General features: G+C 40.8%; 4 protein-coding genes across 14 annotated transcripts; 2 read left to right on the top strand and 2 right to left on the bottom strand.

Moving 5' to 3' along the window:
* Positions 1-826: 826 nt before the first annotated feature.
* Positions 827-3,602, bottom strand: LOC108164268. 6 transcript variants are annotated; one of them, XR_001775820.2, is made up of 9 exons: positions 3,491-3,602; positions 3,279-3,432; positions 2,786-3,211; positions 2,599-2,732; positions 2,141-2,542; positions 1,925-2,086; positions 1,473-1,868; positions 1,245-1,406; positions 827-1,188 (listed from the first exon to the last, which is right to left on the bottom strand). XR_001775820.2 is itself a non-coding variant. In XM_017299911.2 (3 exons), exons 1-3 carry the CDS (start codon positions 1,555-1,557, stop codon positions 1,133-1,135), a joined length of 303 nt encoding a protein of 100 aa, XP_017155400.1. In that variant the 5' UTR covers positions 1,558-1,582; the 3' UTR covers positions 827-1,132. The 6 variants fall into 6 exon arrangements, 1 of the variants encoding a protein (XP_017155400.1); XR_004473102.1 differs by having other exon boundaries at positions 1,473-2,086; positions 2,786-3,214; XR_004473101.1 differs by having other exon boundaries at positions 1,925-2,542; positions 2,786-3,214.
* A 3,863-nt stretch (positions 3,603-7,465) lies between these two features.
* On the bottom strand, positions 7,466-8,567 carry LOC108161515 (vasotab-like). 5 transcript variants are annotated; one of them, XM_033392560.1, is made up of 4 exons: positions 8,506-8,567; positions 8,353-8,439; positions 7,632-7,793; positions 7,466-7,575 (listed from the first exon to the last, which is right to left on the bottom strand). In XM_033392560.1, the coding sequence occupies exons 1-4, from the start codon at positions 8,534-8,536 to the stop codon at positions 7,529-7,531; spliced, it is 327 nt and encodes a 108-aa protein (XP_033248451.1). In that variant the 5' UTR covers positions 8,537-8,567; the 3' UTR covers positions 7,466-7,528. The 5 variants fall into 5 exon arrangements, with proteins under 5 accessions (XP_033248451.1, XP_017151282.2, XP_033248452.1 ...); XM_017295793.2 differs by lacking the exon at positions 8,353-8,439 and having other exon boundaries at positions 8,506-8,531; XM_033392561.1 differs by lacking the exons at positions 8,353-8,439; positions 8,506-8,567 and adding an exon at positions 7,851-8,088.
* Positions 8,568-14,032: 5,465 nt separating this feature from the next.
* LOC108161574 lies at positions 14,033-14,715 on the top strand. The gene is made up of 2 exons (XM_017295862.2): positions 14,033-14,142; positions 14,223-14,715. The coding sequence occupies exons 1-2, from the start codon at positions 14,131-14,133 to the stop codon at positions 14,490-14,492; spliced, it is 282 nt and encodes a 93-aa protein (XP_017151351.1). The 5' UTR covers positions 14,033-14,130; the 3' UTR covers positions 14,493-14,715.
* A 7,781-nt stretch (positions 14,716-22,496) lies between these two features.
* Positions 22,497-24,516, top strand: LOC108164247 (BTB/POZ domain-containing protein 9-like). Of its 2 annotated transcripts, none has more exons than XM_033393982.1 (3): positions 22,497-22,615; positions 22,824-24,118; positions 24,187-24,516. In XM_033393982.1, exons 2-3 carry the CDS (start codon positions 22,866-22,868, stop codon positions 24,194-24,196), a joined length of 1,263 nt encoding a protein of 420 aa, XP_033249873.1. In that variant the 5' UTR covers positions 22,497-22,615; positions 22,824-22,865; the 3' UTR covers positions 24,197-24,516. The 2 variants fall into 2 exon arrangements, with proteins under 2 accessions (XP_033249873.1, XP_033249872.1); XM_033393981.1 differs by lacking the exon at positions 22,497-22,615 and adding an exon at positions 22,686-22,753.
* Positions 24,517-24,762: the final 246 nt, after the last annotated feature.

The raw sequence follows: 24,762 nt of genomic DNA on the forward strand, positions 1-24,762 counted from the left end.
ACTCTGAATATTAGGGGAGAGACACCTCATACACCCTCTCTCTGTCAAAACGTTTTTCGTAACAGTGTGAGTGCGAGTCATACGATTTGACAGGAGTCACTCGACAATTATGCCTTGAGTCAATGAGTCAGCAAATGAAGGAAAGAAAATTAATTGAAAGATAGTGTGAAAAGGATACAGGAATCATGTTTTGATACTGTGCACAGTGTGGCTCCTAACTGGTAATACGAATTAGTGTGTATTCGTGCAGGCCTCTAGTACATATGTATGTATATCGGCAATGCAGGGTTTATCGGTACGACAATAAAAAACAAATTTTAATTTTGGTTTCTTTCGTGACACATTTTTTTTTTCGTCTGCAATTCCTTAGAATCACGGTGCATTCGTTAATAAATTGATATTATCATCAAGCCCACAATAATACCTTATAACATTAATATCGCACTCTGAAGGAAGCTCTGAGATTGAATGATGGGTTCGAACCCTGCCAGAGAATGCCCTGCTTTGCACATAGCTTGAGGGATACAGAAGGAAATTGAATACAATTCCAAAAACTCACCCATGAGAGATAGACTCAATAAGACCCTCATCACCAAGAGGACCGCCATAACAATGCTTAAAGAGTTGGGATATTATAACAGTTGGAATAATTTGATATTTCATTTGGATCAGATGTTTTAAATGCAGAGAAGTTGGTGTTTCTGAAATTCTAACAATATTGGACTTTTTTCATTCCTGCGCAAAATAGAATCCAAAAATCACAGTCGTATTTAGATATATTTCATTTTACAACTCCCATATCCCCACAGATATCTATAACATTGTCTTTTTTGCGTGACTTTCCATCTATGGCGGCGATGAATTGTTTTATTTGATCGTAATTATGAAGTCTAGTGAAAGTTAGGCTAGGGCAAAGCGGGAGCGCAATAAAAGCTCGCTCTCTCGCTCTTGGAGAATTCTCCCCGCTTTGCCACCGTAGGTTAGCTATAATAAGAGATTGAATTGTGAAGAAAATATATAGTCGTTCGTTAATATTGAAAGAGATCGATCGCATTAATTTTCGCCCCACCAAATAGATAATTAAATTACAGCCACCCAAAGTTTTCGGTGATTTTCGTTTAGAAAAACGCTTCTAATTTTTCACTATTCTTCTGGGATTCTGGCATTTCCCAGCAATCATTTTCCAAGCTGTAAAATGAGATTGATTTAAATCGTTATTACAAACTGTTCTTTTTTAGTCTTACGTGGCAGCCCTGCTTCCTTACGCCTGCAATCATCATTTTCGAAATAGCAACGGTTCCAAAAGGGATGTTCCACACGCCATCCATCCACGGCACAAACAGGACTAAACTCAGAAGTACACCTTGGACTAAGGCAACTTCTTGTATCGATTGATGTGGACAAAGCTTATAGAGAAAAATAAAATAAATAAAGAAGTAGCAAAATTCCAAAATTCACGCTCTGAAACTCACCGATTAGGGAAAGAATTAAGAAGGCCCTCATGACGATTCTGAACAGATGGGATAATACAACAACTTGAATATTTTTTAGCAACATACAGTGCTTTTATACATCCAGCCTGATAGGCGCAACATTTATAATTTTGCATGCTATTATATTAGATTCAGGTTGTGTAACCTGACACGCCTCATGCAGAGGGCATTATCACTTCGATCCGATGTTTAATGATTTTCCCATGCAAACGAGCTCCTTATCTAAATATGTGCAAACTGTGGAAGGTGTAAAATAAATAGAGTCTAAAGATCAGAGTCGTATTTAGATATATTTACAACTCCCATTTCCCCACAGATATTTATAACATTATAACCTTTTTCCGGAAGGGCAACCGAAAATATTACGTTTCAAAGCTGTAAAATGAGATTGATTTAAATCGTTTCTACAAACTGTTCTTTGTTAGTCTTACGTGGCAACCCTGATTCCTTACGCAAGCATTTAGCAGTTTTGAAAGCGCATCTGTTACCATACACATGTTCCTCACCGTTTTCATCCGTCGCACAAACAGGACTGTACTCAAGGGTACACTTTGGAGATAAGCAACTTTTAATAAGAGTTGACGTGGACAACGCTTAAAGAGAAAAACAAATGAAAAAAATTCCAAAATTCACGCTCTAAAACTCACCGATTAAGGAAAGAATCAAGAGAGCCCTCATGACGATTCTCAACAGTTGGGATAATACAACAACTTCAATATTTTTTAGCAACATGCATTGCTTTTATACATCCAGCCTGATAGGCGCAACATTTATAATTTTTCATGCTATTATCTTAAATTCAGTTTATGTAACCAGACACGCCCCTTGCAGAGGGTTTTATAACTTCGATCCGATGTTTAATGATTTTCCCATGCAAACGAGCTCCTTTGTTAAATGTGTGAAAATTTTGGTCGGTGTAAATTAAATAGCTTCCAAAGATCAGAGTCGTATTTAGATATATTTCATTTTACAACACCCATATCCCCACAGATATTTATAACATTATTGTCTTTTTCCGGGAGGGCAACCGAAAATTTCACGTTTCAAAGCTGTAAAATGAGATTGATTTAAATCGTTTCTACAAACTGTTCTGTTTTACTCTTACGTGGCAACCCTGATTCCTTACGCCTGCAGTTAGCACTTTTGAAAAAGCAACTATTACCAAATAAATGTTTCTCACCCTTTTCATCCGTCGCACAAACAGGACTGTACTCACGGGTACAAATTGGACTTAAGAATCTTTTAATAACAAAAAGTTAATACAATTCCAAAATTCACGCTTTGAAACTCACCGATTAGGGAAAGAATCAAGATGACCCTCATGACGATGCTCAGCAGTTCGGATAATACAACAGTTTGAATATTTGTTAGCAACATAAAATTCTTTTATACATCCAGACTGATAGGCGCAACATTTATAATTTTGCATGCCATTTTATTAGTTTCAAGTTGTGTAACCAGACACGTTCCTTGCAGAGGGTATTATCACTTGGATCCGATTTTTAATGATTTTCCCATGCAAACGAGCTCCTTATCTAAATATGTGCAAATTTTGGTCGGTGTAAAATAAATAGAGTCTAAAGATCAGAGTCGTATTTAGATGTATTTCATTTACACCTCCCATGCCCACCAGATATTTAGATATTTAAATACATGCGATATTGTATGTATTACAACCATGCCTCAATAAGAGCAATTGTCATTGATAATTATTAAGACTGCTGTGAATTGAGAGAATTGAGATTTATATATTTTTGACAAGCTGTTTTATTTTTTCAAGCTTACGTGGCAAATTTGCTCACTTACGGCTGCAGTCCGCATGTACCACCACTTTCATCAACCGCAAAATGAGGTATACGGTCTAAAGGCCAGAGTTGATTTTAGCTCTTTATTTTTATTTTTACCTTTTTATCCAATTTAATCTCGTCTAAGGCCATAGCTTAAAATATAGAGAGAAATTATTAAAACTGCAAAAATTCACGCTGAGTTTTACTCACCGATTAGGAACAAAATCAAGAAGACTCTCATGACGATGCTTAGAAGTTGGGCTTTTACAACAGTATACAATTTTTTAGCAGCATACAGTGCTTTTATACATCCAGCCTGATAGGCGCGACATTTATAATTTTGCATGCTATTATATTAGATTCAGGTTGTGTAACCAGAAGTAGGAATATCCGGAAGAACGTCCACCATGCCAAAAAACATTAGAAGTGCAGACGGTACTAACACTTCGATCAGATGCTTGTATTTTTTTCTATACAAACGACCCCTTCCCTAAATGTGAACTACATACATATGTATATCAAATCCAGAGACTATAGTACCATCCGTTTATCTATTCCATTTAGGGATTTACCACACCAATTATACCCACAAATATATAGACCATAAGTTTTTTTTATTTATTTATTTGACGCTAACAAATACCTATATCGTCCATAAAGGGTATGATACGCAATCATAAATGAACAGCCCTCAAATTTTAATATATTTTGCAATTAACAAAAAAATTTATTATTTTTCAGGTCACTTCCCTCTGATAATTTTCTTAATTGCTTTGAAATGGGAGTTCGTATTTTTGCTTATCATTTCTTTTAGCATACGTTTTAATAGTTTATCGTAAGCATATTCGGAAAAGAATTTGTTAAAAAGAGTAGCTTTGAAACCAGTAATCGCACACCGTTGGTTCTCTTTTGTAGGACAATTTGAATAAAAGAATTTTCGACTTGGTCTTGACGTGGCCATTGCTTGAAAGTAAGAGTGAAAACTTAATAAAATTTCTTTAAGTTACGCGTTAAAAATTAGCAATTAGTTAAAGAATTAAAAGGAACCTTATGGCGCTGCTTAGCAGTTGGGATATAAGAATAGTATCATCATGCAAGTCATGCAGTGAATGTGGAAAATCCATAATTTTCAATATAACCAGATAGTATGAGTGGGGAGTACAAAGGCGGAGATTTACCCCTGCAGAGGTTATTAGTACCTGCCATAGTAGTCGTCCATTTGCAAAGATTATCCAAGGCTTCGAGGGCAAGCTTCTTTCTTACGGGTATTTTCCGCAGGGGTTTTTATGCACATCACCCCCTGATGCTTTGCATACTTTGCGGCGCATTGGCATCGCCCATCGCCAACACAATTTGTACCGTGGCCAATGTCATGTGTCACGTTTGCTTTCATTTTGCTTTGACTCTTTGGCTTTTGTTGGGAATTGTTTGCTGTGTTTGCTTGCTTTGCCATTTTTGCCGCAGTTGCAGTTGCCATATATTTTCTCCTTCTCTCCCGCTCTCTATCTATCTATCTTTCTTTCTCTTCCTTTTCTGTGGATGCTACCTTCTGGGGTACACTTGCATTTTATACGTTCATTGGCTTTGATGTTGTGCGCTGGAAAGTGTAATGAACCCTTTGGCGGAATGGCGATGCCGGCAATGGGGCATAAAGCACACCAACCAACAAGCAGAGGCACACTCGTTCAGATAGATAACACTTCCAGCAACAGTCTGTGAGTGTGTGTCTGTGAGATAGTTTCTTTGTTCAGGCTTCACACACAAGACATACAAAATGTAGGTATGTATATTTATATTCGCATTCATACTTGGAGCTCTGGCCACATTAGGGTCACCCTCTGCCCTTTGAAACATAAAATTAGGCTCATATATGATCTTAAGAATCTATTTAACATTCATAGAACTCTGGTCATGAATAAAGCATGTTTAAAAAATGTTTAAAATTCAATCGATATCCCAGGCAATTGTTTGCTCTTCAGGGCTGATTTATTTAATTACATCCCAGAACCAGACACACTACAAGTCATTCGAAATAGCACAACACTTTCAAGTGCTCAATCAGTCGTTTTTGGGGTTGACAACATTATCCGCAGCGAGGGGCGTGTCCCAGAAAGAGACAAAGGGGCATGAACGTTTAGCCAAATGTGGCCAATTTCTCACATTAATGCGTTGGGAACAACGACAGCTACAGGACAGACAGAACAAACAGATGGTAACAGTCTGGCAGGCAGGCAATGAAGTAAGCCAATTCGGGGATCAGGGATGGCAAAATCGAGTCTATAATGGAGTCCATAAATTGTTAGAGTACATTTTATATTTACTACTTTAGTTTCTTGCTAAAAGACTACATATTTTCTTGTCATTTAGCCCACATTCAAAAGCTGTAAGCCATGTAAGCTGCAGCCCTGTTAGTCTTCATTGAGCCATGCCATACGTCTTAAGCAGACAAAAGTCGCTTTGCTTTTCGGGGGTATTCAAAATAAATACCGAACTTTAAAGGCAGCTAAAAAAAACCTAAATGCCAGAAATAGAAACAGAAATATCAGCTCGAAAAAAATTGAAGCTTCAGCCAAGAGTCACGGGCTGTTCTGGCCAGGTCTGGGGCGTTTATTCATTGTTTTGCCTGGAGTCGGCTACGAATACGAATACGAATACATGTGCTGCTGCTACACGAATATGGATGAAGGGATATGGACATGAAGTCAAACACTGAAGCGGAAATTGCACGGTCGTGTCGGTTGCTAACAAAGCTCCTGTCCTGTCATGAAATGACAGGCTTTATGACCCTTTTAAAGCGTGAGGCCCACAGGCAATTTGACGGAAAAAAGGAGTGCAGGTTCTCATCGGTAAAAAGAGTTTGGCAGCAATGGAAGATGCCTGCTGGACAGCCCAGTGCCTAAAAATAATTGTGTCTTATAGATTGGCTAATCCGACAAATGGCGAACCTTTTCAAAAGTTCCGAAAATAATTGATATGCCATACAAGACACCAATTAGTGGGGATGTTCTCGAATTTCCAGCTCATGAAAGGGCAACTCAAACATGAGTCATGAATTTCAAGTGGGCCTATCTGGGTTTCCTTTAGGCAAACTTTTCGTCAATTTTCTACCCACTTTTCTCCCCCTTCTCCCCACGGGGCAAGTTCAATATTTGAGTATAGCAAAGCATTTATAATTCAATTATGTTGATGTATTAATAAGGAAGACGGCACAGAGGGAAGAAAGAAAGCGCGCACTGCCTACACGGTAGGGCATCCTTTGGCAATGCCAATAGCCGGCGGAAGTTTATAATTACAGTCCTTAAAGGGCGCCTCCTGCAGGGGCCGCAGGCTACAGGTGGGCGTGGTATGAATCCCCCATCATCGTCGCCTGCCCAGGGCACGTTTCGTGTCAATAACTTACAATTAGCAAATGGGAAGTGTGGGACCCTGTGCCCTGCCCTCGGCTCTGGTGGGGGCCATAACTAATAGATAATAATGACAAGACAACGTCAAGTGCCTGATGGCATTGTGGTTCAGTGGCCGCCAGGAGATAGATGAGGGAGAGTTCACTGAGCTATAGTTGCTCCTGTTCGTGCCAAAAATGTCTTGTCCTAAAAATATTTCATCAACTTTAACTCTGACAAGTGCATGAAAATGTCCAATCATACTTTGTGGAGAATGCCAGACCAGTGACTGACGGAGTTAATGGCGCAGGAGGAGGAAGGCCAAAACGTTGATTATTTATTCGTATTACTCAGCACTTGGTCAATGAAACATGCGTTGAGAACAGAATTCTTGCAAACCAGAAGGGCCTCTTCATAATATTAAAGCAGTGCAAAGAACCGAAGAGCAGTCGTTTCTTATAAAAAACAACGAAGCAGTGCATAACTCAAAAAGCAGTCGAATAATCGATTAAGCAATCGATTATTCAAATAAATAATGGCATTTTTATGTATGTATATTTCTCCAGGGATCGTGGGGATTCTGTCTTTTTTTATTCAAATTAAAAATAATGATTTTTTATTAATATCAGAGATCACTCTTATTTCTAATTTTGTATAATACATGGAGAAAATTAAAAAATTAAAATCAATATCTTTTCAACGGAGAGGTGTCTATCGAAAAGTAATAAATATTCGTATTTCTGTGATCTAGCCATAAATATGAACACATTGTAAACGGAATAAATTAAATAAAATCCAAAGATCAGAGTCGTATTAAGATATATTTAATTTTATAAGTCCCATATCCCCACAAATATGTATAACGCTATAGTCCTTTTCCGGGGAGGCAATCCATAAAACTAATTTTCAATGCTGTAAAATTAGATTAATTTAAACAACTTTCACAAACTTCTCCTTTTTTGTCTTACTAGGCATATGCTTTTCCTCACGCCTGCAATTAGCATTTTCGAAATAGCAACGGTTCCCAAAGGGATGTTCCACACCCTTTTCATCCACCGCACAAACAGGACTGTACTCAAAAGTACACCTTGGACTAAAGCAACTTCTAGTATCGATTGATGTGGACAAAGCTTATAGAGAAAAATAAAAAGTTAGAAAAATTCCAAAATTCACACTCTGAAAATCACCGATTAGGGAAAGCATCAAGAGGGCCCTCATGACGATTCTCAACAGTTGGGAAAATACAACAACTTGAATATTATTTAGCAATATACAGTGCTTTTATACATCCAGCCTGATAGGCGCGACATTTATAATTTGGTATGCTATTATATTAGATTCAGGTAGTGTAACCAGACCCGCCTTTTGCTGAGGGTATTATCATTTCGATATGTAACGATTTTCCCATGCGAACGAGCTCCTTCCCTAAATGGGTGCAAAGTGTGGAAGGTGTAAATTAAATATATATATTTCATTTTACAACACCCATATCCCCACAGATATTTATACCATTATTGTCTTTTTCTGGGATGGCAATCCCCAGCAATAATTTTCAGAGCTGTAAAATGAGATTGATTTAAATCGTTTCTACAAACTGTTCTTTTTTAGTCTTACGTGGCAGCCCAGATTCCTTACGCCTGCAGTTAGCATTTTTGAAAGGGCAACTGTTACCAAAGATATGTTTCTCACCCTTTTCATCCGTCGCACAAACAGGACGGTACTCAGCGGTACAACTTTTACTAAAGCAACTTCTAGTATCGATTGATGTGGACAAAGCTTATAGAGAAAAATAAAATAAATAAAAAGTTAGAAAAATTCCAAAATGCACACTCTGAAAATCACCGATTAGGGAAAGCATCAAGAGGGCCCTCATGACGATTCTCAACAGTTGGGAAAATACAACAACTTGAAAATTTTTTTAGCAATATACAGTGCTTTTATACATCCAGCCTGATAGGCGCGACATTTATAATTTTGCATGCTATTATATTAGATTCAGGTTGTGTAACCAGACACGTCCGTTGCAAATGGAACTCTCTTATATGTATATGTAATTTATAAAAATAAATAAATAAATTACCTAAAAAACAATAGCTTCTCTTATAATTATATTTTTTTGCTTAGGTCTCATATGACTGCACTCGTAGAGTTGATTTTATTTATTTAATCAATCAATAGAGCATTGAGTATCTGACACATAGGATTAAAAGTCGTATCTCTATAAAAAAATATGAAATATTTAAATCACAATTCCATGACTATTAAAAGTACATTTAAATCTTTAAAAGTTTTTCAAATTAAATTTATTGCTTTTTCATCCACCCCTCACTCTTGCAATCATTTTGGACCATTCTCTGAGTTTCGTGTTGCCAATGGAATAAATTGAAGTGAAGCGAAAAGTTTTTTTTTTTCTTTTGTGCGTTAACCATTTTGGAAATCGAAACGTTTGCCCAATCTAAACGGGGCACAGTGTGTGTGTAGGCGGTGAAGCATTAAAAGTTCAAATTTCTACTCAAATTTCATTAGATCTGTTTGGGCCAAAAGACACTTGAAAGTTTCTCGACATGCGATAGCAAAGATATATAGACTCTCTCTCTCTTGACAGATAGAAGACGCCCACGAGTATGCAAGCCATTTTGCCTTTGTCAAGCCATTGGCATTGGCATTGGCATTGGCAGTGTCACTGGCTGTGGGTGGGCGCTGAGAGGGCAACAGAGCTTATATTTATAATCGCCTTCAACGCCATCAGGCACACAACATATTGAAATTGTCTCTCGCTTTGCGGCGGCCCCCGGAGGATCAAACCTGGGCGACAGTTCAATGCACCAATGTTGCCTATGCAACGTGATTTTAAAAGCGTTCGCGTCCGGTCAAAGTTGAATGGTCAGTGGGCAGTGGTCGACAGTCGGAAAAAAGTAAAAAGTCAACGCTCAAAACGTATTTTTGCCAAGTGGTTAGCCTGGTAATTTAATTGCCAAATGCAAATCCAGAGTTCCAGAGTCCCAAGCGAAAACTTTTCGCAAAACGAACATCAAATCCGTAAAATACAATTCAAAGAACATTTTGTTTTCTTCGGAATTCCCGTCCAGCAATTAGGTACTGCTCCAGGTGCTGCTGTTCCCCAAACAAAAAAAAAAAAAAAAAACACAGACAGAGATGGCGACAGCGACAGACACTGAGGGAAGAAAAACGCAACTAACAACACGTTTCGGAGTGTTCTCTGTTCAATTTAGTGGCACTTTTTCGCAGTGGATGTGTCATGTGGCTTAAATTTTAAGTTGAACAAGGGACAAATCGTTAAAGTTGACAGGAATTGAAAGAAAATGTCTTGAATTTGCATACCAAGTGGAATTTGTCACGTTTTGGTAAGCGTCTTGAAATGGGCCATAGAAAAAGATGCCATGCCCTAAAAGGGTTCACAGATTATGTGGCAACGGGTTTTGATTGGCTCTAAAGGAATTTCGGGGAAGTCAATTTTCTTGTTGAATAAAGAAAGAATATTCAGAGAGAATCCCTCAGATATTCTGGGAAGTGCTTTGTATATTTGTTCCTCTACTTTTCCAACAATTCTTTTTGTCTCTAACATAACCAATAGAGGATAAGCAGGAACTCCTTGAATTTGACCCCTTCAAAGTGTCAAATGTCATGTATCCGTGCCTGCAATCAGTCAAGAGTCAACACGGCCGCAAACACAATCCGTGTACATCTACATAGTCTTAATGAAGCAGCATTCACACATCCCTTGACCAGGGAATATATTGGCAATCAGCGACACGACTCCTCCGCAGACCGTAGTCTTGGCCGCATCCTATCCGCCACCATTTCGTGCCAATTAGCATGTCTTGCTCTCGTGTAATTATGGTACAACATGTGGAGTCAATAATTGATTCTCGGGGTGACCCAGCACTGCCACTGCCACTGCATAATTACCCGCATTGAGACCAGAAAAGCAAACAAATTTGAGCCCCATCCACCATTCATTCTATGAACTAATTCTGATGCACAGATGGAAACCACAGAAGCAGATGATTTTTCTCTGCACTCCAACTGAAGAAGGAGCTATTTGTATCCCTCTTATGAAAGCAAAGGACCAAGAGGTCCACAGAGGTCCACAAGCAGAGAGAGGGGACTTCTCCCCGCCATCACTGTGTGACCACAGAATGAGAAGCTGTTACCACAATCGTAAACTGGAGTCGAAAGGATGTTTGTGCCCTGATTAGCAGTGGGGGCAACAAGTTTGGGGCTTTCTTTTTATTTTTAGGTCTTTGCACTTGGTTGCACATTGCAACCTGAATCAAAAGCTGAAATATACACGAAAACACTGCGGTGTAAAAAGAAATTGAAGAAAACCAACATATTGAGGCGTAAAAAGGTACAATAAACTCAGATGAATAGAAAGAAGGAAGGACTTCAATGACCTACAAAGAATTGCTTTTCGAATAGAACCCGTTTCTTCGTCATTTGTAACATTCGTTAAATATACTTTCAGCATTCATCAACTTGAATTAAATGCTTATAAATGATCAAAGATACTTAGCCACATCTAAGTTTGATGAATTAAGGATTCAAGAAGTGGATGAAGAAACCAAATGAAATTAGTGTTACCGCAGCTGAGTGTCCGACTGACAGATTGGCTTTGGCCTTTGGCCTTAACGGAGTCTGGATTCGAGTTCTGGCAATGCCAATAAATTGCTATGGGGCAGACGAGGCCTCTTTAAAAATAGCTTACACGGACGGAACCACCAGCTCGTCCCAGTCTCCAGCCCAGTCCCCCCCACCCCCCACGCACACTTTGGGTTGTAAAAATGTTTGTTGGCTGTGTCTGGACATTGTCCAAAGGTTCCTACCACAGAGGCAGTACAAAGGGGCTCAAAAGCAAATCTAGCTAAGCAAATATCCCTAAACTTTAGCCAAGAGTCAGTCAGTCACGCAGGGAGTACTTTTAGCTGGGATCATAGCAGGCTAAAAGTCAGTAGTCAGTTTATTGTATATTTTAGGAGGCCCCTTCAGTCTACGCCCCTGCAAAGCCCCATATGGCAAGGCCATCAAATTAATTCATTTCTTTTCGTTTAATTGAATTTTCTTGTATTGGGGAAAAACACCAACTCAATTGACTTTTTGACAAGAAATTTTTTTGTGCTATTCTGAGAGGAAAGGCAATACGTAATGCAGTTGTCATGGAGAGACATAAAAAGCTAACATTTTTGTAAGATTTTCTAATTTGTTAATTTAAATGAACATTAAGCAATCTTAAAGCAATATACCGAATGCTTAAGCAATTTAAATTGTAAGAAAAATCATTTACGCATACACTTTATCTTCAGTTCGAAATCTAGTAATTTTAAAGGATAATTATAGAGGTATAGCAAAGTTATCCGCTATTCCTAAAATGTTTGAGAAGGTTTTAACTCCGCACTTGCAACATCTCTGCAAGTCACTTATATCTCCAACTCAGCATGGATTTATAAGGCGGCGATCAACCACCACGAACTTGTTAGAGTTTACCTCTTTCATTATTAAAGGCTTTCAATGTAACTTACAGACGGATGTTATTTACACCGACTTTAGTAAAGCATTCGACTCTGTAAACCATTCCCTTTTAGCGCATAAACTTGACCTTTTAGGGTTTCCGCCCAACCTCCTGAGATGGATTTCTAGCTATCTTTGTTCTAGTTCTCAAAGAGTCCTCTTCAAAAACTTCCTCTCTTTACCAGTAAAGGTTTCTTCGGGAGTACCACAAGGCAGCCATCTAGGCCCCTTACTCTTCACACTCTTTATTAATGACTTACCTTCAGTATTAACATACTCTCGAGTACTTATGTATGCGGATGATGTTAAACTCTGTGTCCAGTACAAGGACATTTCATTTCATTCTCGCTTGCAATCCGATCTCAATAACTTTCAGTCATGGTGTTGTGCAAACTTGTTACACCTTAATGCCTCGAAATGCAAAGTTATGACATTGCATCGTTCTAGCCCTTTGTTGGCTCCCTACACCCTATTTGGTGGTTCTCTTGAGAGAATTACCCTGGTGGATGATCTGGGTGTTATGTTAGACCCCAAGTTAAAGTTTTCCGAACACATTTCTACCATGGTAAATAAGGCCATGGGCGTGCTTGGGTTTATAAAGAGGTGGTCAAAGGAATTTGACGACCCCTATATAACAAAGACTCTCTATATCTCGCTTGTTCGTCCGATCTTAGAATACGGCTCCTGTGTATGGTGCCCTCAGTACAAAGTACACCAGGACCGTATAGAATCAGTACAGAAAAACTTTTTACTCTTTGCTCTGCGGGGCCTTAACTGGGATGCGGGTGTAAGACTCCCATCTTACTCTAGTAGACTACTATTAGTAAACCTCCCATCCTTAGTTAACCGTAGAAAAATGCTTGGTGTGATATTTATGCACAACTTGATCAGGGGTGACATAGACAGCCCTGATCTGTTGAGCCGCATAAACTTCACGATTCCTATTAGACTGACTAGAAATTTTATACCGTTGTTCCTTCCACTTTGTAGATCGAATTATTCCTTGCATGAACCGTTTAGGGTCTTATGCTCGGATTATAATTCCCTCTACCATATTATATCCACCACTAATTCTCTTCCTCTTATTAAATTATTAATCCTCACACACCTTTCTATTAATTAGTAACTGTAGTGGCATTTGTATTTTGATTGCATGCTTAGTTTCTTAGTAAGTTTAGTACTAATTTTCCTCGAATGTTAGTCTAATAGCTATCTTTCTTGCATGTTCGCGTTTGGTTCGGCTACGCACCGCGCGTCATGCGGCAGCGCCCCTCGGTCGGTTGGGCGGGAGGAGGGCTGCGTTTTGCCTGGGATCCGCGCGTAACAGCCTTCTGCTGGTGTCACACGGGCCACTTGACGGTGCAGTAACTGCATCGCCTCTTGAAAGATGCAGTCATTGCATGTCAACGTCCAAATAAATAAGATGACATAAGACTTTGCTAACTGTGTTGCCAAGAGAGAGATATCATGATAGACAAAACGCAAAATTAATGTTCGTAGCCATCTAGTCGAGTAACTGAAGTACTATTTGTGAAAAACTATGTTTTCCAACAAAAAAAAAAACATTCATATCTGTCGCAGTGCTGCTCCCAGCAAAATGAACGTACATATATATATCTCTCTCGCTCTCACTGCATGCTTCTCCCATAAGGCTGTCTATGTTTTTCCAGCTAGTCAGTTAGCAAAGTCTAACGCCATTCAGCTATTAAGACCACTCTAGGTTATAGGTAGTGCAGTAAAGTTCAAGTGTATAATCATTTACCAGCACTGCTTGAAATATTTCAAAGGTTTAGTCGTATTTTCATTTGACCAAGTAGTCGGTGACTTTGCATTTACTTACTTCGCAACTGGAAAAAAATTTTCATTCCATTTCTGTACAAGCTGTTGACGAATCAAGACCTCTATTTTGGATTTTTAGAATATAAAAAAATCGGCAAAATGGGGCAAAAGGTGAGAAAACAGAATCAAAACATTGAGAATGTATTTTTATTTATGTATTTATGTATGTATGTATTTAATGTATTTTTCAGTCAAAACCTGTCTTTAAGTTCCCAATGCACGATACGCATCTGAATAAATCATTGCGAAACTTGAAGGTGGCCTGTGTGCTGGCATTAGTTGCACCGATTTGTCTCTACGTTCTTCATAATGAGCCGCGCAAGGCCAAGTACAAGACCTTCTATTCCCACTACGATCCGATGGATGCCTTTGAGCGCATGATGAGTGGCGGTTATCTGAGCTCCTGTCCACCGGGCAGTGGTGGAAAGAAGGACAAGGACAGTAAGGACAAGAAAAAGTAAAAGTGTACGAGAAAATTACACTCATTTACACTTTTACTCTAACTGACACTCGACTAAAATGGTAAACACGAAACATAACCAAATTCTAAGAAAACCACACTCTTTAGAAATGGCTAACGCGTTTGATTCTAAGAAATTGTACACTCTAATGGACCCTATTTACACAAACTATTAGCAGACTTTCACTCAAACACTGAATAAACTGAGAGAGCATTGTAAACAATTTTGAGTGGCCTTCTGAGGTTCGCCTAATACTTCTTTCCCCCTAGAGATTCTCAAGGAGTCTGCACACCCCTTGTAAATCGTTGGCACAGATTTTTCTCTACCTTCCATGTGTGTCGGGTGCTGGGGCTGGAGCATACCATCAGGTGCTGTCAGGTGTGTTGCTGCGCTGTCTGTTGTGGACGTCAGCTGACAGTTCGGTTAAGGTTTGACATGGGACCTGATGCGTGAGCTGAATGGAAAGCTTTATACACTGGGAAAAGACTTTCGGGAGTTTATCATCTGGCTCCTAAGGTTCTTTGGAGTTTGGAAACTCTCTTAAAGTATCCCTTTGTCCCTTAGTGTTAGGTAATCCATAAGAAAATCCATAAGCTAATATTTTGTATCATCTAATCCCCACATGGAATGTCAAAAGATGCCTGTAATGACATAAATCTCTAGGTATCAATGATCTGGTGTGTTTTTACTATCTAATTTGGAAAAAATACTTTACTTGATTGTTTTTATTAGTTTTAATAATAGTGAAGAGAGTGTACTTTCCACACATATGTGACCTTCAATCGCTGTCATCATTCTCCGCCACTTGAGCTGTAATTTGTCGAAGAGTTTCTAGCGAAACGAGAAACTTTTTTTGAGGCATCGGGCAGGATAAATGTATGGGCATGAATAACTGGCAAAGCGGAAAACCTCCGGAAAATGTTACCACACATGTTAGATAAAAGTTTTCGAATCTAGCCACAAGCCAAACGAGAGAGATGGAGGCCCCCAAACCCTACCGCAGGCAGCTGACAATCCAGCGACAGGGAAAACTTTTGGTTTCTTCCTTTTTTGGAGGAAGACTCATATGTGAGGCACGCCCCCAAACAATGGAATAGTGCAAGAAATGCACAAAATTTCAATAAACCTTGGCTGAACGCTAAGAAGAAAGCGGTTCGCGGTCGGGGGCTTACAAAAGAAAGCAAAAGTCTTTGGTGGCTAAGCCCCGTGTCATTTAGCAAAAGTGCAGTGTCAGTGAAATAGTGAAATTTATTGCCAACCGCATTGACATTCAGCCCAAGCCCAAGCCAAAGTGGGACTTCCTTCTAAAGCCAAGGACTGTTTGTGCAGAGAGCCAGAAGCGTGGCATGGCAGAAAAGGCATGTCCCTAATTATCCACTCCTGAAAATATGCTCAACAAATTTCCACGCCTGGCTGGGGAAAAACTTTTAGCATTTGGACGAAAGCCGCTTAGCTGCTTGAGCCCTCACTTTGCCTAAGACAAGACAAGGCAGGGCAAGGCAAGGCAAGGCAAGGCAAGCCTTAAACAAACACCAGCCATGCCGAAAAGTCCAACTGCCAGTGCACTTTTCAACCTGCATCTGCATGTAGAATAACCATTCACTCCAAGCCTTCATGTACAGAGCCCACTCGCAGTTCTCCCAAAGCTGCATGGACCCTGCAGGACCCTCCCTCGCATTCTACCGCAACCCGCAGAGCAGAGACGTGCTCGGCTTGTAGAACACCTCAGAGAGTAGACCGCAAATGCTCCAAACTGCTTCTTGAGAGCGGCAACAATAATAAACAGCAAGAAGCAGGCAGAGAGAAGAGGACAGAGAGGGTGTGCTTTCAAAGCGGTTACATGAATACCCTTTATGGGTAAACCATATGTAAGAAACCGAACTTCTGGGCAATAATGAGGATATATTCACGATTCACGGGATGTACTTCTCTAAGAATATATCAATGCTAATATCGAATATCTTATTATCGCTGTTATCGAAACATATCGGGTTTTTGATCTACAAAGTTAGTTTCATCGTTCATATAAAAATAAATCGTTCCAAAAAGTTCAATTTCACTTTAATATCTCATTCATTTGATTCCTCAAATCAATCTTTTTTGCACACTTCTATCAAAAATCGCTATTATAATCGATGAATATTGATAATTATCGATGCTACAAATTCCCTGTGTTATCAAAGCTATCATTGCCCTTGCTCTATAGGGAATACTATAAAAAAACTTGAGTACTCAACGAAATTTGTCTGCCGCCTCGAATGGCTATAGTCCTTGTTTGTGGGGTTCCAAAGGTGCCTGCCGCCTGCTTCGGCAGCTACTTTGCATGTTCGTTTCTTCCTCTAGGAGTCGTAGTCATAGCCGGCCCACGTAAACACAAATGTTTTGGGCCACGTCTTGTTGGCCTTTTTTTTCGTGTACAAAGCAAGACAACATTTTTTATTGCCATCCCAGGTCCTAGACAAATGGCCATGTTAAGCCACTGTTTGCCCTCTCTTTTTTACATATTTTTTTGTGTTGCTTGTATTTTTATAGAGCCCACGAGAGGTAAGGCGTATTTTTAGAGGCATGTTTACTTTGTGACCCTTTTGCTACCCATCGATGGAACTTGGCAGAAGAATGTGCTGAAGAATGTTTAACAAATTTACATTTAATTTGCCAGGCGTCAGGCATTCTTTTGAGGTCTTATCTGTGATTGTTGCGGGTTCTGTACTTTGTTTAGTTGAAGATATTACAGTCGGAGTAACTGTTGCTGATTTGTGATTGCTCTGGGCCTCGGACTTTTGATTGCAATTCGCTGGGCAACATGTTTACGACTCACTGTGAGTATATCCTTCATCAGTCTCTCGCATCCAATTGCCATGACCGTCTGTCTATCTGTGTATCTGGACACATAAAGTGGTGCCCAAATAAACCAAAGAGCGCATGTTTGATGGCCTGGGTATCTCGTATCTGAAGTGAATACATTTTTACGAGTGCCTCTGGCTATGAAGTCCCCTCCGCCTCTGGCCGGAAGTAATTGCATAATTGCTACTTAGAATGTCTTCGACTTACACAGCTCATTTAACTCCTGTTGTGACTGTAGCTGCAAAAGTTTGACAAATTGCATGAGACTGCCTCCTCCTCCATAATGATGGCCCAATTGGTCGCCTTCCAGCCGGCAACGACAGCCGGGGCTACCATAAATCAAGCTGCGAAAAGGATTTGTGTGCACCGACTTGGACTTGATGCATTTAATGGGGCAGGGCAGGGCAGAACAGAGTTGGGTAGGGGGTTGGGGCGTGGTTCGTTTTGGCAAATTGCAGTTTGGCAGCTCGGAAGTTTCCCCAATCCGCTTACACGTCACGAAAGCCAGGCCAAGCGCCAAAAGAGTAGACAACATTTTGCATTACTCTTGATATTTATGAGTCAGAAGTCAGCTCAAAGAATGCAAGAGCCATTGATTTATTTGCGGAAAATCGTTTAATAAAGCCTCCACCGCACTCCCCAAAAAGTAGGCCCACAAAATGCTGATGATTGGGAGCTAAACCCCCCGACTGTTCGAGCAATTGAACTTTTTGATTGAGTCGTGCAGTGCAGGCAGGGTCGAGGCATCAGGGTGTGGATGTTGCACAATTCGATTGGCACATTTGTCAGCCCGTAAGTAGGTTGAACGAATGAGAAGTCGAATGGGGCAAACGAAGTTGCAGTTATTAGGCTTATGGGGGAAATTGGGCAGAACCTTGTTACTGATGTATTAAATGGATTAGAATGAAATGGGGCTTTTCATTTTGCCATTGCTCTCTCCCAGTAAGACTCACTCCACTTGCCATACACCTTGGAGTTACATATTACATATATTCGCATATTAAAGAAGATAAACCTAATACTTTTGCTAGGTTTCTACATTTCCCTAACTCCATAAGCCACGTTCCAATCTTGTCCAAGCGAGTTCTGAGAATTGGTGCCCCTCAACGCCTCGCCACGCCGCGCCGCGCAACTTTCCAATTACAATAATCCCCCCCAAAGTAGCCTTGGGAACCCCTTTTGAGGAGTTGGTGGCGGGGAATATTCATTCATTAGCACACAAACACCTGCCACGGCCCCAGACACAGACCTCCCTGTGCGTGTGTGTGCGTGTATAGTATGAGTCCTGTACCTGGGCCATGGCTGACGGGCTGCCATCAAAGTCAAATATTACGCACAGTGGCTTTATTAATTAAGTAATGGAGGAAGAGTCCGCGAACAAACCAATCCTGAAGCGTTCTGAGAGGGGCCCGAAAAGTTTCCATATTGTTTCTGATTGGCAAAAACCACCTTCTCGAACGAGAGTCATCGAGAGTTTCGGTATTGTTCTTCCATCAGTTTTGCCGGCCCAGACAACCTTGAGGCTTCATTTCGTTTTGTTGTCAACTGATTAATATGCGAATCGGTTAAGGATAGACATAAATCAGCACAGCATCAGGATTAAAGTATCGGAGTCGCTTTTTGGTTTTGCGTTTTGCGTTTCATTTTCAGTTTGGAGTAAACAACAGCTACCGCCCGACTAATTGCCCAACATTTAGCAAGCAACTTGATGGGCACCGTGGGAAATTGTTGGGAAAAGTGGGTGGCATGGCCCCCCAAGGGCGGAGGAGAGTGCTAATCGGGGTGTCATTCTGCTCTGTTGGCTGCCACTTTGGGGTGGTTGGTTGTGGGTGCTGTTTTCATCTCGGATTGAGTGCACAACTAATTGTGGATTGTGGATATTGCATAATGCCCGTATACACACACACACGCACACACACAGATCCATGGAAATGTCGAGAAAACGTTGAAAACTTTTAAATTCTTGCAATTGGCCAAGCATGAAATTTAATTCCGCTCCGGCCATTGTTTCCATATAATTCCTTAATTTAGCCACTTACAGAAATTAACACTTTACGAAAGAAATAATTAAAAAACAAGAGAAAAATGGTAAATGGCAAGGAGAAAAATGGAAAATGGCAAAAATACTATATGGGCAACAGTTGGGAATACGGTCGGCGATAACTGGGACACCCCCTGGAACTATAATTAACATAAATAATTTGTCAGCTTTCTTCCAGGCCAGGACTGACTGACAGGGTGGGCTAAATGGAATTCCATGAAAAATACAATAATTAATTAAAATCGAGAGAGCTGATTCATGAAATGCAGATCTTCAAACTTTAATTAATTCTCCTATATATCTTTATAAAATGTAATTCTTTCTTCGTTTCTCCATCAACTCCCACACAATATCATCCAGCTTATTAACCATTTATATGCATAGTCTCCTGAGAAAAACCGCAGCTATAGATACATAAATAGTAATATGTGGAAGCAGCAGCCATTCCACATTTTCACACCATGCACACAACAGTCAGTCCGCATGGGAAAACTCTATAGAAATCTTTTTTGAGGGATTTCCCCGAGCAAATATCAAATGCCTGACACACAAGATGGATGGATGGACGGATTGTTGCTTGGTTCTTTGGCATTCCTGGTTGTGGGAATGGGTTGTGTTGCTGTTGGCTGGTTAGAGGGAGTTCATTGTTTAGTTTGCAGCATTCTGCAGATTCCCCAATGGGACTGCAGAGAGTACTGCTATCAGCATCATATCTGTGCATCGGTGCGTCTCTGAGTGTGTGCATATGCTCTGGCCTGCATTAATTATAATCACTGAACAATCATCTTGGCCTACAGTTTATCAGTAGAATATGGGCAGCAGACGGTGTTGTATATAATGATGGGAGTACCCTGTTTCTAAGGAATCGGGGATGTGCAAGGTATATATGTAAACTTTAGTTGTTCCCAGCTTCATTAAAGCCCTTCCATACAGAGGTTCTTACTTTGCAGAGCTTGAACCCGGACTTTTGATCCAAATTTTGGGGTAACACAATGCCTTCATTATCGGCTCATCGGCGGCACAGTACAACGTTGATTAACGCTTAAAGTTTTTCGGTGGCAAGTCGAAAGTGTGAAAGACGGGGGCAGAAACTGTAATACTGATTTTACGCATCACAACTTTTAATAGCGAAACGCTGACTCCTGCCGCCTGCCGCGTGCCTCGTCCCTCGTGCCGCTTGCGGACACGGCGGAAGGCGCCGCATCAAAATGTGCGCATAATGCGCCCGTTTAATGCATTCCATTGCATGCTTTTCGGGGCTGGGCACCCGCCACTTCAACCGCCCCCACATTCGCCAACCCGCCTCCGCACCCCTCACACACAACAGAAAATATTATGCAACGTCTGCGCTTCGCTGTAGGAAAAATCGCATTTCATGCAAATTGCCGAACGTGGCAGCAAGCGGCATCCGCTATACTGTGGCTGCCACACTGCGTCAACCTGCTGCGGCATGTTTGTCCAGCCCTGGAACAGATTGGTGGCATACCCCAAACGGGAGGCTGTAAATTATTTCCCGCCACCACCACGGGGCACCACACTGCGGCGTGTGTTGATTTAATTCGGGTAAATTAGTTTTTAATTTTTAAGCAAGCTATTAAGCAACAAATGAAAGCTCGGCCAACTACGGGACTACGTGGGCGAAGGGTCCTGAACAGCAGAAACAGTATTTAAATTAGAAGAGGGCACATTAGCGGGAAAACTATAAGAGAGTTGGGCAGTCAGGGAAACGGATATATAAAGGGAATTAAAATCAATCTGAGTCAAGCTGGGCAGAGCATAGAGAGAGATGAATATAAACTCTCAATGACTGTTCCGGAGTGACTGTACCAAACGACAGAGACACTTCTCTATAGATAAGAACTATCCAATACCAATTGCCAAAGAAAAATGGCCAAAAATAATCAACAAAAAATATTTAAAAAATCTAGAGGTACATTTTATTGACATCTAATCGAATGGCAGACACATGCTTAAGAAATTCGGCGTCATTACATCGACTAAAGTTACATGCGAATATTTCAAAGAATTGGCATCAGGGTATAAATACTCCCCATTCCCGGATCGACAAATGAACGCACTCAAACAAAATTCCCAGACACAGATAATCTCCACTTCCTTGTGCTTGTGCCCTGCCAGGACATACATTTTTTGTGCTCTTCCCAGAGAGATTTTAATTAAATGTGACATGCTTGGTGGGAAATACGAGTATGTACATTTAAATGCCATTAAGCAATAAGAAGAAAAAATGCAACCCCCCCAAAGGCCTAACAATTCTGACAGAAATATATCAATTAGTGAATGAATGAGAAATATGTTTTCCCCCAAAAATGACAGAAGCCAATAGATTTTGGTTTTCGGGAAATCAATTAAATATTTTGTGTAAAGTTTAATTGCTTTCGGCCGGCCACAGCACGCAGACAATACAACTGGGGGATAAGTACGGGGATATAGAGAAGGAGAAAATTGTTTCCAACAATCACTTGGCAAAAGAGAATTTATGACTTTGGTTTCAAGTGCGAAGGCGGAGGCGGAGGCATAGGCTCCAGGGCGTCAAGCCGCCGCCGCCTTCTTATGTCCGTCCGAATAGCCATAATTGAAGAAAATTAAGCCAGAAGCCAAACAGTGCCATTTTCAAATGAATGTTCAAGTCTCGAAATCAAAATGAATAAATTTCTTCCATTGAAGGGTCCAAAGAAGGAAACATAAGGACTCTGTAACACCTGGACCCAGGAAGACCAGATATCAAAGAATGTTAACAAGCCAAGCATAAGTTCATATGTACATAATCGTACATAGCGTGCGTACTGGAATACTTAAATCATGTACATATAACATATATTATGTATTACATTGATATACTGTTACGGCAGAAACTGCAGTGGCAGCTCTAAATATCACTGCGCCTAACAGCTCTAAATATCACTGCGCCTAACAGCACAGACGTTAACAGCACAAACATTAACAGCGCCGAGCAAAGGGTTAATCAGGGCGAACGGCAGCTATAGGCCAGGAAGAGGAAGAACGAAAAGAAAGGCAGCGGAAAAAGTTTACTGAAGCGGTACAAGTTTGTTAGCTCTAGCTCCCATAGTTTAACAACCCGCCCCGATATTGTAAATGAAACACCTGAATAAAACCAACTTGAAGAACAAACCACGGGAGGCCTATTGAACGCGGGAGGCTTATCAAACGTACGGCCCCAGATTTGGAGGCGTTGCCCGGCGCGGCAATAATATATAGGGTATATTAAAATTAATTATAATAATTATATATGTACACGTTGAGGACAAACTTTTTTAAAACGTGTGCAGTTTTACAAATTGGGAGAGGGTATGACAGGCCAGGAGCAGGAACGAAACAAACTAATCTTGTCAAAAAAGTATTAATATATTCATATTTGATATTTATTTGAAACAACCAAATTTTTACAAAATTATACTCAATTACAGACTTAATTACAGACACGCTCCAGTTCCCGAGTTCCAGCGAAAATGACCAGCTGCCAGGAAAGCAACGCGACCTTTTCGGCCTCCGTCACCCTTAATAGACGGTGCTCCGAGAATGAGAAGGAGAACGAGAACGAGTACACCACGATCAACTTCGCCGAACGCGTTTTGAGTGTCCTGGGCAACCTCTGCATGAACGAGCTCTACTCGGACGTGTCGTTCGTGGTGGAGGGTCAGCGCCTGCCAGCCCACTGCTTCATTCTGGCTGCGCGCTGTGAATACTTCCGCGCCCTGCTCTACGGGCCCTTGGCCGAGTCAAAGGAACGCCCAATACCGCTGCTGCAGGTGCCGTTGGAGGCATTCAAGGTAATCCTCGGCTATCTTTATTCGGGCAAGCTAACAATCTCCAAGCTGAACCTGGATGCCAGCGTCAAAGTGCTACGTCTGGCCAATATGTATTGCTTAGTGGAAGTCGAGTCAGTCATAACGAAACATATGATTCAGAATCTGAAGACCAGCAACGTTTTAATGGTCCTGGATGAATCACGCCGATACAATCTGAACGAATTGGCCAAAGAGTGCCTCAAGCTCGTGGACCGCAATTCGTCCGATTTGCTAAAACACTATTCATTCCGAGTGCTGTCGAAGGAATCCCTTGAGGAAGTGCTGAGTCGGGACACCTTCGTTGCTCCCGAAGTGGATATCTTTGGAGCTGTGTGTAAATGGAGTCTGCACAATCCGGACGTGGACATAAATTCGGTCGTATCGCTCGTGCGTCTCCCGCTCATGACGGCCGAGCACCTGTTGCGTGTGGTGCGTCCCACTGGAATCGTCGAGCCGGAAAAACTACTCGACGCGATCGATAGTGGGATCGCCCCGGTGAATCTGCCATACCGTGCCATAGCGTGTCCAGGGGTGGATGTTACCGTCTCCGAAAAGCATCCGCACCGGTTGATAATCAAAGGCAATAAGATGTCGATCGAGCTGAGTTGCTGGTATAAAATCAACACACTTCATATTCTGGGTACATACGATTACACAGTTAACGCGCTAAGTTGCGCCGCGGAGGTCTCTTGCGACAGGATTCACTGGAAACGAGTGGGAAATAGCACATTTCAAGTATCGCAGACCTGGCAGATCATCCGTTTCCCCGCGCAGGCGGTTCGCTTCATTCGGATCGTGCACCCAGAGACTGGGCGCAAAAATTTGATAAACTATGTTATGCACCTCAAAGCCATCCTAGAGGACACTGCGCCCGAAGACAGAGATTGGCAGTGCTTGACAGTGGAGAATCCAGAGTAAGTATTTGTTTCCTGAGTTCTGACGACTAATTCCTTTACATTTCATATCCTGTCATCTTTGACAGACAGCAATAAATACCTAGAATAAACAAAAAACAATTGAGAAAACAGCAGGAAATACTCGACGCCATCGATGAAGGAGTGAGCCAGAAGTATCTGACAGATGAAAATGAAGTCCCCAAACTTGCAAGTTGCGGAAGGAAGATGTGAGCTCCGGTATAATTCATGGTATAAAACTCAAATAAATTAACTTCCCGCCGATATATATGGAGATAAATATATGTAAAATTATTTGCATGTCAATACAGTGGTGACCTTAGGGGTCAGTTCGCTGCCCTGATGGCAAGCAAAAGAACTTTCTTTATTTATTTATTAAAATTCCTATATGAACAAAACACGTGTTCATCATACATATTATTGGCAGAAATATAGTTTATCAAAAACATTTTTTGCAACAAAAAATTTTAAAAAAAATTTTGAGTGCATCTCAAAGTCGGTAAAACTGCCCAACCGTTCTGCCTTGTTTTTTACCCCGAGTTGAGGCTTTCACTTAGCCGCATTTTCCAAATGAAATTAATGAAAATGCGACTAAGCGACGCGTCGTCCGCAAAAATGGCAACCGGAAAGCGCAAATTTTCACG

Source organism: Drosophila miranda, chromosome 4 (genome assembly GCF_003369915.1).
Source record: "Drosophila miranda strain MSH22 chromosome 4, D.miranda_PacBio2.1, whole genome shotgun sequence".
Classification (NCBI taxonomy): Eukaryota; Metazoa; Arthropoda; class Insecta; order Diptera; family Drosophilidae; genus Drosophila; species Drosophila miranda.